Raw genomic sequence first — 14357 nt, 5'->3', positions numbered from 1 at the left:
GAAACTGTCCCTGGGGAGCCGCCGGGACACCTGCTGAACGCAGGTCCACATCCTGGCCTGTGAGAGGAGGGGCCTGGGCTGGGAGTCAAAGTTGGGTGAACCAAGCAAGCAAAGAAAGCTCAGCAGCTTGCCGGCCTCCTACTGAGGATGTTGTCTGGCTCTGACTTCTCAGGTGACACCTTGGTCACCCTTGGGGGCTGACAGCACAACCAGCAAGCGGGAGCTGGCATGTCCTCTGTGGCTGGGGGCCTGAGTCTGGGCCCTCTGTCCTGGGACAGGGGTCACCCGTGTTGCGTAAACGATGGGAGATGAAGGGACGGTTTCCTCCATGGGCCCTAGGTGCCGAGAAAGGGCTTTGCTGTGGTCATGGTTGGGGCAGGAAGGGAGACAAAACTAACAGTTCCCCAACACCACAGAGTCTTCCCAGAAGGGCTGGGAGGGGGCCAGCTTGGCTTTGATGCTATCCAGGGTGTGTGAGGCCCACCGCCTCCTTAGTGTGATGGCCAGTAGGAAACGCTTAGCCACTGTGAGGGGCTGACACAGGCCTGAGCCATCGTTTCCCCTCTGAGGCTCCAGGGCCTGGGCTGCCCTGCCTCCTGCCCTGTCTCTCTCCCCAGCTCGGAGGAAATGGAGAATTGCTCCAGCCACTCTTTGCTCTGCCGTCTCACCTCCCTGCTTCTGGTCCTGCAGCTGCCCACCTGGGTGTCCGCAGGTGAGTGTGCCCACCCCTCCGCCCGCGTCTCCCTCCCTCGGGTGCTCCCCGCCTGGACTGGAGGGACTTGTGGAGGCCCCGGCCTAGGCAGATTGCTGCTCCCCAACCACTGATTGGAATTTAAATTTTAAGAGTCATTAAACCTTAAAATTGCCACAAGGGATCTTGACAATCGTCCGATGATGACTTTTTTGATGTTTTAAAAAGCCAAATATGAAAAATTTAAAAATACCTTTTCCCATTAGTTTTGGTTTTCCTGCTTTCCTGGAATTCGAAGCATTCAATCATTCATTCATTTACGTCCCTAATAATTATGGGGGGTCAACTATGTGTTAGGTGCTGTTCTAACAACAAAGCAGACAGAGATTCCCTGTCTTCGCAGAGCCCGTGTTCTACCGTGTTCTAGCGGGAGGCAGGGACCAATGAATGGGGCAACCCAGTAGGGCGCGGGTCTGTCGGAGGAGACGAGTGTGAGCAGAGATGAAGGAGGGCGGGGTGTGGGCAGGCGGCAGTGCTCAGCGAGGAGGTCAGTGTGGGTGGTGAGATGGGGACAAGGACCTGGAGGAGGGGGAGTGAGCCGTGAGGATCTCTGGGAAAGACAGTTTCCTTGCGGGGAGCAGCGGTACAAAGCTGTCAGCGGCCTGGGGTGTTGAGGGACAGCGGAGTCAAGCGCTGGCTGGAGCCCAGCGAGCGGGGCAGAGAAGCAGTACTTGGGTCAGAGAGGTACTTGGGGGTCATCCCTGTCATGCCTGTGGGGCACTGTGGGGAACGGGGGAGCCATGGAAGGGCTTTGAGCAGAGTAGGGACATGGTTAAGGGGTTCACAGATAGGGGTTGGGGAGAGGACAGATATGGGGAGACCATTCCACCAGGGAGAGACCGTGGTGGCTCTGGCCAGGGTTGAGCGGCACAGGAAGCGAGAAGGTGCTCTGTGGAGGCCCGTTGTGACTTGTCCTGTGGAAGAGTCACATTGTGGCCCATCCACCGGGTCTCAGAGGGCCAGGGCGCTGCGTGGGGGGAGGGTGTGGTGAACTTGGTTCTTTATGACGCAGTGAAGACTTTAACATGCAGACTCCTGTGAGCGATGAGGGCGGGTTTCGAATGGAAGCAGCATTTGACTCTAGGCTTTTAGTGCACATATGATTCAGTGGAGGAGAAAAATACGGACAGAAATATTAAACTTAGGAATGGGAATGGGGAATGTCCTGGGCGCGGCAGAATGGTCAGTTCTGACCCAGGCCACGCGTGCGCTCTTTGGTCAGTTTTCAGGTTTGTCCTGAGACAGGTTAAAGCTGGGGTCCCCGGGCCAACAGTCTGTGTATCCCTGGGATCTCCCTAGAAGTTACTGAATCACAAGCTCTGGGGGTGGGGCTCAGCCACTTGTGTTTCCCAAGCCCTCCTGGTGGTTCCGGTACATGCTTGAGACTGAGAGTCACTGAGGTGGAGAGTCCTTTCTGGAAGGGTCTGGGGCTAGGAGCACAGGCTGGCAAGGGAGTCTCTTTGACGTCATCTCTGGGCGACATCAGGTGGCCAGAAGGTTTTAACCAGATTCTGTGATTATTGCTCAAATCATCAGGCCTCAAGGGTGGTTCTTCAGCACCTGATGGTGTGTCCTCTGCCCCTCGGCCTGTGCTCTCCAGCTTTCTCACTCCCATGTCTGTGTCCACAGACGAGTTCCTTGTGATTGGACCCTTGGACCCCATTGTGGCGGTGCTGGGCGGGAATGCCACGCTGCCCTGCTCCCTCTCCCCAGCCTTGAGTGCGGAGAACATGGAGCTGAGGTGGTTCCGCAGCAAGTTCTCAGACGCGGTGTTTGTCTATCGGAACGGACGGGAGCAGAAGGAGGAGCAAATGGCCCAGTACGCAGGGCGGACCTCGCTAGTGAGGGACTTCCTCACCGACGGGGAGGCTGCTGTGCGTATCCACAAGGTCCGCGCTGCTGACCATGGGCTGTACACCTGCTTCTTCAAAAAGGGAGCCTTCTACGAAGAGGCCACCTTGGAACTGAAGGTGGCAGGTTGGTGTCTTGATCTGTATTCTGGAGTCCTGGAGTATTGGAGTTGGGAAGAACCTCAGGAACCTCATTTTGAATAGCCCCTCATTTTATATATAAGGAGAAGGACACTCATTTATTTAGTCAATACAAATAAATTCAATACAAGTAAATAAATGCAATACAAATAAATATATACAAATATATAGACCCCCTGAAATGTGCCAGGCCTTGAGGGTAGATCTGGGGACACAGAGAGTTTGGAGGGGCAAGAGGAGACTTCAGAGAGTCCCAGGGGTTTGTTTTGGCCACTTGTTTAGTGGTAGAAAGATTGCTAATTATGCATCAGTTACCTGTTGCTGTGAAATGAACCGTCACAAAATCTCCATGGCATATAGCAATAAACATTTAATTTGGGCATGAAAGGAGTTCACCTAATCTGGACTGGACTTGGCTAATGTCAGCTGGGCTTACTTGTACAGCTTTGTTCAGCTGAAGAGGTCACCATGTGGACCGTGGCTGGGTTTGTTTACATTTCTGGTGGCCAATTGGATGTTGGCTAATGTAAGACAGATTCAGCTGGAAAGGCTGGGGTGGCCAGGCCATGTTCCATGAGTCTCATCCTCCAGTGGCTAGCCCAAACTTGTCCCTCCCGTGGAATTAGCAGAGGGCAAAACCAGTGGTGCCAGTGCCTTTCAAACCTCTGCTTGAGTTACTTTCGCTAACCTCTCATTGGCCAAATCAAGTCACGTGACTGAGCCCGGACCCAGAGTGTGAAGTCACTAAAAAGTACGTGGCAGAGGGTGAGCTGGACATAAAGAAAGGTGACGAAGGGAGGATATTTTTGTAATCAGCACACCAGATATGGGGCAGAATTGTGAATTCAGGTCTGGCATTCTGAGTTTGAAGTGCATGGGAGGAATCGTGGTCGAGATAACGCCACAGAGATGTGGTTGTTGTAAGCGAAGGAAGTTCTGGAGGGGGGTTGTCAAGCTATGCAATTTTGGAGGTGATTTACAAAGAGAGGCAGAGGCCGTGCAAAACGAGAGTGTGTGAGGTGAGGAGAGTGGGGTGACGGTGGGACCCTGGGACCAAATTCCTCCTCTTCCTCTGAGCCTCAGACTTTCTACCTGGGTGGTTGCAGATAACAGCCGACTATCCCTGTGCTCCTTCCTTCTGTTCCCTGTGGCAGGGCCACTATGTCACCGTTCTAGGGGGCATCCTTCCCATAGGACCCCCAGAATGCAACATGACTGGCTCCCCTTGGAGTTGGGCGACACGTAGGCACTGCTGGGTCCCGTGGCCCAAGGAGGCCTCCCTGGCTACATAGCTTCCCTCTTGCAGGGGTGGGCTCTTCCCCTCAAGTACGCATCGACGGGCCAGAGGATGACGGGGTCCGCGTGGTGTGCATGGCCTCGGGGTGGTTCCCAAAGCCCCAAGTGCAGTGGAGGGACCTCAGTGGAGAGAAGTTCCTGGGGTTCTCCGAGGCCCATGCCCAAGACGCTGAAGAGCTGTTCAGTGTGGAGGCCGCTCTGGTGGTGAGAGACAGCTCTGTGGGGACTGTGACCTGCTCCATCCTCAACCCCATCCTGGGCCAGGAGAAGGCGATGGCCATTTTCATCTCAGGTCAGTGCTACTCTTTGCTCCCAGCAGGGCTGGAGGGAGGCAGCGGGTGTCCCTGAGTGTGCTGAGCTGGCTGTCCCGGGCTGTGCCCCTGACTGGGTCTCTGCTGGGCCACAGAGCCCTTCTTCCCTCAGGCCTCTCCCTGGAAGCCAGCATTTGCTGTGACCATGGTCATGTTGGGTCTCCTGCTCTTTGGGGCTGGATATTTTATTAAAAGGGAACAAACCACAAAGTTGCAGGAGCAGCAGAAACGGGAGAATCTGCGCCGGGCTAAGGAGGAGGACCAGAAGGCAAAGGAGGAGGCGCTGAGGGCTGGCGGTAAGGCAGGATGCAGCCAAGGCTGGCAAATGCAGCAGCTGGTGCCCAGAGTCCGTGGGGCAGCTCCCCAGGGAGACCCAGGCCCCGGGCCCAGAGCAGGTGTCTGAGGAGATCCAGAGAGGACAGCTGGAGCTGTGGAGGCTCGGGTGGCTCTGGGGGTACACCTTTCTCTAGGATATAGCCAAGGGTTTTCATGGGTTCTGCAGGGGTGGGAGTTCATGGTTTTTTTCACTCTCTTTCAGATGAACTCCAGGCAGATCTCGGTAAGTTCTACTTTCCCTTTTGAACTCTCTGTGTCCCCTTTGGAAGACACATTCTGGTTCTTAGCTTACCTGTTTCCTTGTGTTGCCTTTCAGACTGGAGGAAGGAAGCTTACATGGTTGGTGAGTGACTCTCCACATGTCCCTTGGCCCCTTTTCCCACCTACACCCAGGTATCCCCTCTCCTTATTTTTATTAGGCACAGACATGTGGACCCCCTCCCTGGGGACAGAAGTGGAGGCTGGTTAGAGGTGGAACCCTGCTCCACGGGCTCTCCCATGTCTTGGCAGCTGTTTCTTGCCCAGTGCTTGGGAACCTGGGTGCGATGGTGACACCCGGAGTCTGTTATGCATCCTGGGTCTATTCCAACCCTGGCCTGTCCACCATATTGTTAGTTTTTTAGTCTTCAATGTATCTAGCTCTCAGTCCGAACCTGAAAGCCAAAAGCCAGAAGCTCTGATATTTCATGAAATGAGCTATGTAAATAAATTGGGTCATTAAATTCAGGAGTGTGACCTCCTGCTTCCCCCCCCAACCCAGAACACCACCCAGTGGGCACTGTGGCTCATGCCTGTAATTCTAGCACTTTGGGAGGATGGCTTGAGGCCAGCAGTTTGAGACCAACTTGAGCAACACAGCAAGCCCCTTTCTCTACAAAACACAACACAACGCAACACAACACCGTCTAGGGAGTCTGTTCTGTCCAGCTCCTGAAGGTGCTGATCCGAAACCCATGAGGAGAGGACTGGGCTGACGACCACATGGGGGAGCGTGAGGGGGTGAGCCGACCGCTCCCCAGAAGCTTCTCTTTAGAAACAGTCTGTCTGTGAAAGGCTGGCCACTTTCACCCAGATGTCACCTCACATCCTGTCCTCAAATCATTCTTCCTTTCTGGTAATTTCCCAAATCTGCTAGAAAAAGACTGGATATAATAATGCTTTCTTACAATTATGGAGTAATTGAAATTGTATTCTCTAAATATTTTCACGCATAGTATATAATTTTTATTCTTAGCAGCACAACTAAAGATAGAATGTGAATTTTTGAGGTCGTTGAGGCACAGACAGCTATTTGACAGCCCAAATTCACACAATAGCTGGACAATGGTGGACCCAGCCTGTGATACAGGTTCCTGGTCCGTGTCCAGGGAAGTTCCCACTGCACTTGCTGTCCAGCCTCTCCTCTTACGGAGTCTCGCCTTTGGAACAAAGAGAGGCAAGAGCCAGTAGGATCACCCTGAGCAGGCTTGTTCTGGCTGAGGTCTCACTAGGGTGTGTTCCTTTTCAGCCTGGAGGAAGGCCCAGCTGTATGCAGGTAAGTGACTCTGCCATTTCCTCTGGCCTCGCCTCCCCCACCCTCTGTCCTGTCCTCTTCTCTGTCAGTGGTCCCCACCCCAGGATGGGATTGGTGTCCCTGCTCTCTTTGTCATTCTTGTAGCTTCCATTGGAAGACTGCAAGGTCTCCTCCTGGGAACACAGACCTGCCCCCATTCTGGCCCTTCCTCTACTGCAGGTCACTTAGGGTTAGCAACACCCTCTGAGAACACCATGTTCAACTGACACTTCTTCTCGGTGCAGTGACAACAGAGAGTGCAGCTGTGAGAAAAGTTGGAGCAGGGTAACGACTGTGTAGAACAGGAATTGCTGGTCTGAAGATTTTAGAAATCATGCTTGGCTTTCAGGGGTTAAGTCTTCCTTGGTTCTGTATTCCTCTTACCCCAGAGTTCCTACACTTTTGGCCTGGTTTTGGTTTTCCTGATTCTGCCTGGTTCCTGATTTGAACTTCTTTCTCTCCCATCCTAGAAGCCTCTCTATTGCCTCCTACCTGGGCACGATTTCTCTTATTCTGCACCTTGAGTTTCACTCATGGTTTCCAGTCATCCTCCAGGTTAGGCTCAGCCAGATGCAATTCTCTCTCTGCCCAGGGTTTACAGGCTACCTACAAGGTCAGCTCAGTTCTTCATAAGAAAGTGGAGGTCGTAGAAATTTCAATCTCCTCCATGCCTTCTCAAATAACCCTAGATTTCAGGGAGCTTGAATGGCTAGGGACTTGAGGAAGCAGAATTTGACAGTGAAATCTGGTCAATGACTTTTCTGTTCAGGTCAGTGTCCAGTCTCTCAATCCCTGGGGGTTAAGCTTTCTGGTTTAGTCTTCATCATGAAGGCTGCAGCATGATCGATACGTGTGTGTGTGTATGTGTGTGTGTGTGTGAGAGAGAGAGAGACAGTGAGAGAGAGAGAGAGAGAGAGAGAGAGAGAGAGAAAGAGAGAGAGAGAGAGAGAAAACGATACGTATCAGTTGGATGTTTTCCAACCCACTTTTCCCTATAACTTCTGTATCACTATGTTTCAGAAGACTAGGTGTTTATTTTGATGTGTACAATCTCTGCAGATCCCTGATATGAACTGTGTGGTTCTCTTGTAGATTGGCGGACGGAACAGTTCCAGGCCTGTGAGTGACTACGTGTTCTTTCTGGGTGCTCCTTCTGCTGCCCCTTTGGCTTCTGGCTGCTTCTTCCATTCTCTGTGATTATCCAGGTGCTGGCACCATGAATGGTGGTGGGCTGGGTGGTGGAGTTGACTGTCACAAAGCTGGGCCTGATCCTCAAGCAGACTGTGACATATTTAACCATCAAATCAGTCTCCTGGTTTCTTCTTCTGCTTGGAGAGCATGGACTTGAGTCACAAGACTCTCATCTCAGGGGGTTTACCCCTCCCCCATGCAGCTAAGCTGGGGGGCCGAGGGGTATGCACACCCTTGTTATGGGGCAGGGGAGGGCCTTGTGTGATTGGTATCTCTCTCTGCAGGGTCTGTCACTCTGAATACAAGCTCTGCCCATTCCAACCTGGCCATCTCTGAGGACAAGAAGAGTGTGACCTGGAAGGACACCTGTGGTGATTCAACTGGCAGCTTCAGTGTGTTGGGTCTTGAGGGCATCACGTCAGGGCGACATTACTGGGAGACAGAGGTCAGGCATGGAGACAACAGCCAGTGGGCTCTGGGGGTCTGTAGGGAAGATGTGAAAAGTACAGACTGGTGGAAAGAGTGTCCAGAAAAGGGGTTCTGGGTTATGGGGCGGTTTGAGGAAGGATATTGGGCCTGTACTAATCCTGATACTCAGCTACCCCTTAGGCAGGTTCCCCATAGAGTGGGAGTTTTCCTGGACTACAGCGAAGGGGATGTTTCCTTCTATAACATGACTGATGGGTCCCATATTTTCTCCTTCCCTCCGGCTTCCTTCTCTGGGATGCTCTTCCCATACTTCATGTTTAAGTCAGGGGATGTGTCCCTGACCATCTGCTCTGTGGTTGGTGGGCCCGAGGGGCTCCCTGAGCCCCATAACATTTCTTCTTCTTTGGAGGAGCCAGAGAGCTCCCCAGGGGAGGGGTTTGGCTCAGGCTCAGGTGTTGGTGCTCCCCCAGGGGTGGAATCCCCATTACTCCCCTGCAGCCCTGAGGCTGTGTCCCTCTAGGGCCCCATCACTGTCCCTGACCCCTCACTATGTGGCTCTTCCAGGAGCTGCGAAACCTCTGAGCTGAGACCTGGATGGCCCTGGGAGCCTTGTCCTCCTATTCTGAGTTGAGTGCAGAGTCCCAGGGTGTGTGGTTATGAAAATAGTCAGTTCATGCCTTGTGTTCAGATTGCAGAAGATAAAAGTTGACTGTTGCAGGAATTGGTCTGTGGTAGGCTGAATTTAACCATGAGAAGTCATTTTTCTTTTGATATTAAAAAATATTTCAGCTTTGAGCTGTGGCAGTATCATAGCCAATGAGGTTTATCCGAGGTGCGATTATTGCTAATTGAAAACTTTTCCCAATATCCCACAATGACAACTTGCAATATAGTCGGCATTGGCAATTTTTGGTGGTTCCTACAGGGACTGAATTAAAATAAAATGAGAGAGAAAAAAATATTTCATGGGGTTTTTATACTGTTTGGGCATGAAAGAGTCTGAGGGCTGAATTACTCTGCAGAACAAAGGAGAATTTACTTTATCCGACTGCGGAGGGGCCCAGCGGTGGGGGGTGGTCGAGTTTGGACTACCTGACCAGATGAGTTGGCCATCTAAAATATCCAGGGAAATGCGTGACTGATGGATGTGTATGAGAAGGGGAATCTAAATCTAATATTGTATTTTATTCACTTCTTATTCTGGGATGGATGAAACACACCTATTTTTTCAAACCTCAGTAAATTTCTGTTGTCTGTGAAAAAGTTGTGCTGTGGTAATTCAGGGAGTTAAGGATAAAGGCCTGGATTCTCCTTTTGTGTCAACGCCACAACTGTGGAAAGAAGAGACTTGCTCGCAGAATCAGCAGTAAGTACCAGAGTAAGACATAAATGAAGAAGAGAATTTTTAGATACAGGGTGAATGGGGAAGGCTTTGACCATAAGCATGTTTCCAGTTAGTAAATGTATTGGCTGTTAGCATTTCCAAGTCCAATGGTAAGGGTTAACGCTGTTGATGTAAAGGAAAAAGAAAATGAAAGACTGAGGCAAACTTAATATAAGTAGAGAGTTTGCTGGGCCATATTTGAGGACTGCAGCCTGGGAGCATAGATTCAAGTTGCCCTGAATATACGCTCAGATTAGCAACAGTTACAAGTGGGGTTTTGTGGGTTTTTTTTTTTTTTTTTTTTTTTGAGACAGAATACAGTGCCGTCATAGCTCAGTGCAACCTCAAACTCCTGGGATCAAATGATCCTAATGCCTCGGCCTCCCGAGCAGCTAGGACTACAGGCATGTGCCACCATGCCTGGCTAGTTTTTCTATTTTTTGTACAGATGGGGGTCTTGCTCTTGGTCAGGCCAGTCTGACCTCACGTGATCCTCCTTACCTCAAGTGATCCTCCTTACCTCAAGTGATCCTTGGCCTAGGCTTCCCAGAGTGCTAGGATTACTGAGCAGGTTTTAAAAGGTAAAGGAAAAGGAAAAGGAGAGGCAAGTGGTTTACCAAGAATTTGCATTAAAATAACATAAGCTGTTGATTGGCTATACATTGTTCTTTGTATCGCAAATTTCAGGAACAAGAAGATGATGGGTGAGGCAGCTAGTTGGGAACAAAATGCCTTTAAATGATTGTCCCTGTGGGAATGGGTGGTAGTGGGCAAGGTATGAGTGGTGACTGAAGTCCCATACTCATGTCTCTGTGGACTTGATACATTTTGCATACCCCACACAGCTCACACTGCTCTGAGCTATTTTTCTTTTCTCAATGGAAGACCACAGCAAACGAAAAGAAGTAGAATTATTGAGGACTCATACCCTTCAGGAATGAAGGTGTGTTCACTCTCCCAGGTACAGAACTCTGACCAGCTGTGGTTCTGGCTGAGGGTGAGAAGACATGGAATGGGAAGAGCAAGAAGGAAGTCATAGATATCAATTCTGGCCTTGTCACCAATTATCAATACAAACACAGACTGTAATGGTTTTGCATATTTTTTCTTTGCTTCTCATGAGTATGTGCTTATTTTCATATATTACAAATTTTCTTTGTCCCTCTTTTTTTACACTTATGATTTGATGCATACAAATTGTTGGAAGTTATGTTTATAATACAGTCTTTTAGGTAACAGTATAGTCAATGAGACTGTGACTAAATTTGAAGAGTAAACAATACAGCTCTATCTTGAGCTCCATAATGACTGGGACTGTCTGTCTCCATATTTTGGGGAAAGGGTGAGAAATTCATTTGTAAAGTGACTTTGTCTTGATAGGTGAAAATATAGAGTTGTTTTGTTGTATTTAAAATGGTGTGTAATAAGTGTGTAGTATAGAAACCGTGTAGCCAAAGGTCTGAACAGTGCTCATTATGATTGCCAAAACCCAAACTCTGAAAAATAATTTAAAACGGCTTTATTATGAGCTGAATATGTGTGACCCAGCCCAGGGTGTCACACCCAGAAAGTCTTGGGTAAGTGGTCCCGGGGTCGTTGGGTTGCAGTTTGGGTTTATACATTTTAGGGAAACAGAAATTTCAGGTAAAATCATAAATCAATACATGTACATTGGTTTGGCTCAAAAAGGTGAGAGGTCTCAAGGGAGGGGTTCAAAGATTCTTTGATTTGTAATTGCTTAAAGAAATAATGCATTGTCTAAAGGCTTTCAGTGTTTTAGGATAAAGAAGTCTGTTAATCACAGACAAGCCACAATATAGCAACTCAAGTACTCTGTTAAGCAAACTGATGGGCTGCAGGTGGGATTTAACCTTTGCCTTGGATGGCCTTAGGTCCTGTTAGTAATTTCCTATCTTATTGTCACAAAGAGTCTGTTTTGACAGTTTTATGATCTCTATTTTAACATTAATGCTGGTCAATTGTTGTATCTAAACTCCAAAAGGGAGGGGGTATAATGAGGTTGACCTTTCTTCCCTTCACGGCTGGGAACTCTGTTTTAAGGTTTTTCTGGGTCACATTGGCCAACAGGAGGATCTGTTCAGTTGGCAGGGGCTTAGGATTTTATTTTAGTTTGCTTTTTTAAATTGCATTTCTGTTCCAAGTCCACCCCATGTTTGTCCTGCTTCGTGATGATGGAGCTGTACCCTGTAAACATTTCTTCTTTGCCATCTGGTACAATGTTAGACTTTGTCAGTAAATTGCTCTGGAGGGAACACTGCAAGACACAGGAAAGGAAATGGCTTCTCTCTAGTTCTGGTACTTGTCTTTTTGATGTGACTTCCAGTGGTGTGCAAAAGGCCAGTTGTGCTCATCTTTTGGTGACATAATAAAAAAATATATGTATTTGGTCTCTGCCCTTCGTTCCTGGTATTTGATTTTTCTTCCTGCTTCCTAAAATAGCTCCTAAAACCCTTGGAATTTCCTGACAGAGGTGAAAGGAGTGCTTTTTGTTATCTATAACAAGCTCCTTTTGACCATATCTGAGTTTAGTTTAATGAGGTGACTTTTGTTTTTGTTTTAGTTTTTTTGAGATTGGGGCTTGCTATGCTGCCCAGGCTGGTAATTCCTGGGCTCAAGTAATCCTCCTACCTTAGTCTCGTCCTGCATAGCTGGGATGACAGGCTTGCACCACAGTACCTGGCTTAATGAGGTGACTATTGGCAAACCCCTAGACAACCTCGGGATGGAGGCAGGTTATCTAATCTTGTGATTAGAGGGTTGGAACTTTAAGCCCCACTTCCTACCTCAGGGGAGGGGATGGGGCTGGAGGTTGATTTAATCAATCACCAATGGGCAATGATTTACTCAATCATGCCTAATGATGAAACCTCTATAAAAATCCTGAAGTGGCTTCAGAGAGCTTCTGGGTTAGTGAACAAGAGTGTATCCATGTGTTAGGAGGTTGGCATACCCCAAACTCCAAGGGGACAGATGCTTCCATGCTTGGGCCCCTTCTTGATCTCACCTTATGTACATTTTTATCTGGATATTCATTTGTATTCTTCACAATATCTTTTGTTATAAACTGGTTAGTAAACAAAGTGTTTCCCTGGGTTCTATGAGCCATTCTTGGGAACTTCTGATTTATATCTGGTCTGTCAAAAGTATAAGTAACCTGAGGTCCCACCTATGACTGGCATCTGCAGTGAGGGGTGGGAGACCTGTAGGCCTGAGGCCTTAACCTGTGAGGTCTGTGCTAACTCCTTAATTGAATTAAATTAAAGGACACCCAGTTGGTGTCTGAAGAAAACTGGAGAATTATTTGATGTGGATAATCCCATACATTTTGTATCCCAAGTGTTCTGGGGGGTGTTGTGAGAGTAAAGAAAAGATACCCCATTTAGTTGGGAGTATTACAGGTCCCTTTCTACTGTCCAGTGGGCCACAGCTCCTCCTTCTCCAATGAGCTTGAAATCTCAATCTTGTTGGGGGCCTCTCCCAGAGTTCTTCCTTCCTCGGCTACTGTTGGGGCACAGAAAATGATTTCTCAAAATATGGCACTTTGATATGCTGAGTGCTTTTGAGAATCAGAAATCAGCCTCAGAATCAAGGATCCTCTAACCTTGTCTCAGTCTTCCACCCCTCCCCATAAACGCACAGGGAGAGACTCTATCTGGAATTTCCTTATGTGACCAAGAAAGCTTCTTCCCCAAAGAAACACAATTGCCTTTTTCCCTCCCCTGAAATCTTGTTATCTATCTGTAGAAAATAAGATTGAGGAATGCAACCTGGATGGACTTTTCACGAGATAATGTCTGTCTCTCAAGCCCATTCAAATTCCAAAGAGAATCATTTACAAGTTAATTTCTATCTCCTGGGTACATTCATACTCCTTAATAATCATTTACTGTCCCTAAAAAGAATTGTCTACGTTCTCCATCTCCACCTCCCCTATGAAAAAGGGTATATAAGCTTCTGCACCCCATTGGGTTATGGGGTGATCACCCTCCCACGCAGGTTAATGAAATCTGGTATGCCCTTTGTACTGTTACTCTGTTTTTTGTCAGTTGATCTTTCAGGGAACATTCAAGACTATTCAGAGGACAAAGGGGGAGTTTTCCCTTGGCCCCTACACTACTCTGCCTCAGCCCTAGAGGTAGTGTCTGCTCCCCATAGCTGCCATTTCTGTATTTTTCAGAGCTTTCTTTTACCTCTTTTTGTAGTTAACCATCTTCACTAGTTAATAAGTATATTAAAATTTCCCTTTATATTCTTTATATTGAATTTTCAAGTGACTGATGTGGTTTTTGTCTCCTGATTAGACTCTGACTGATATCAGCATCTAGACCACAATTTAGCTTAGAGGAGGGCACTATGCTGCTCACAGTTATTTGGGAAAGGGTAAATGAGGTATTTACAAATTTATTAAAAGGGTTCACCCCAACGATAAGGTCATACAAATATATTCTTCAGCGTCCTTGAGTGGCTTTTAAATACTCTGTATATGATGATATATTATGTCTTATATTTATCCTCCTTGCATTTAGCATCCCCCCTTCCTTTATGAAACTGCATTACTTTTAGATTAGCTATAGGCATATTTCCTTTGAAACAGAAAAGTAAGGTATACAGATTACTTGATTTTATCCATACAAAATAGGAGTGATCTTTGTGAAAATAAATATAATTTAAAAGCTTTTGGAACCCCTAAAACACTTTAATCCTTGAGAGAGATGTGACTGTGATCAGAGTCACATCTGGTTATAACTTTTGTTTCTCAGATTATAGATTAACTGTCTTTCTTATTTTCTTGTTCTATACAATGACTAGATGGAAACGATGCCTACCTTCTCAATTAATGACCCTTGTTAAAGATGAACCTCCCCTTTGTTGTCCTGCTTTGCTTAAAACAGATGACAGAAAACTCATGCCTATTATACACTCTGTAAAAAATGTTAAATATAACCTTCACCAAAAGAGATGTTGCTTATAACCGATCAAATTGCTGGAACTTGGCACCAACCTCGTATGAAAAATGTTGTAATCCTGCTGAAAACTACTGTTCTACCAAATAAATGAAACCTTAAACTTCCCTACTTTGGGACACTGACTCCAT

The 14357-nt window shown here is 47.8% G+C and overlaps 1 protein-coding gene across 1 annotated transcript; it reads left to right on the top strand.

Annotated features, from left to right (window-relative positions):
* Positions 1–301: 301 nt before the first annotated feature.
* Positions 302–8439, top strand: LOC105817840 (butyrophilin-like protein 1). Its single transcript, XM_012653639.1, has 11 exons — positions 302–339; positions 618–712; positions 2381–2728; positions 4049–4330; positions 4445–4645; positions 4888–4908; positions 5002–5028; positions 6193–6219; positions 7330–7356; positions 7713–7873; positions 8422–8439. Exons 1-11 carry the CDS (start codon positions 302–304, stop codon positions 8437–8439), a joined length of 1245 nt encoding a protein of 414 aa, XP_012509093.1.
* The last annotated feature ends 5918 nt before the right edge of the window (positions 8440–14357 follow it).

This window comes from Propithecus coquereli, unplaced genomic scaffold (assembly GCF_000956105.1).
Source record: "Propithecus coquereli isolate 6110/MARCELLA unplaced genomic scaffold, Pcoq_1.0 Scaffold426, whole genome shotgun sequence".
NCBI lineage: Eukaryota > Metazoa > Chordata > Mammalia > Primates > Indriidae > Propithecus > Propithecus coquereli.
This window is presented reverse-complemented; position numbering and strand designations above follow the sequence as displayed.

Excerpts from the sequence above, each read along its gene's own strand:
- LOC105817840 (XM_012653639.1), top strand. The coding sequence starts at position 302 with ATGGGAGATGAAGGGACGGTTTCCTCCATGGGCCCTAG. Across the intron at positions 340-617 it reads GTTTCCTCCATGGGCCCTAG|CTCGGAGGAAATGGAGAATT; the intron begins GTGCCGAGAAAG and ends CTCTCTCCCCAG. Across the intron at positions 4,331-4,444 it reads GATGGCCATTTTCATCTCAG|AGCCCTTCTTCCCTCAGGCC; the intron begins GTCAGTGCTACT and ends GCTGGGCCACAG.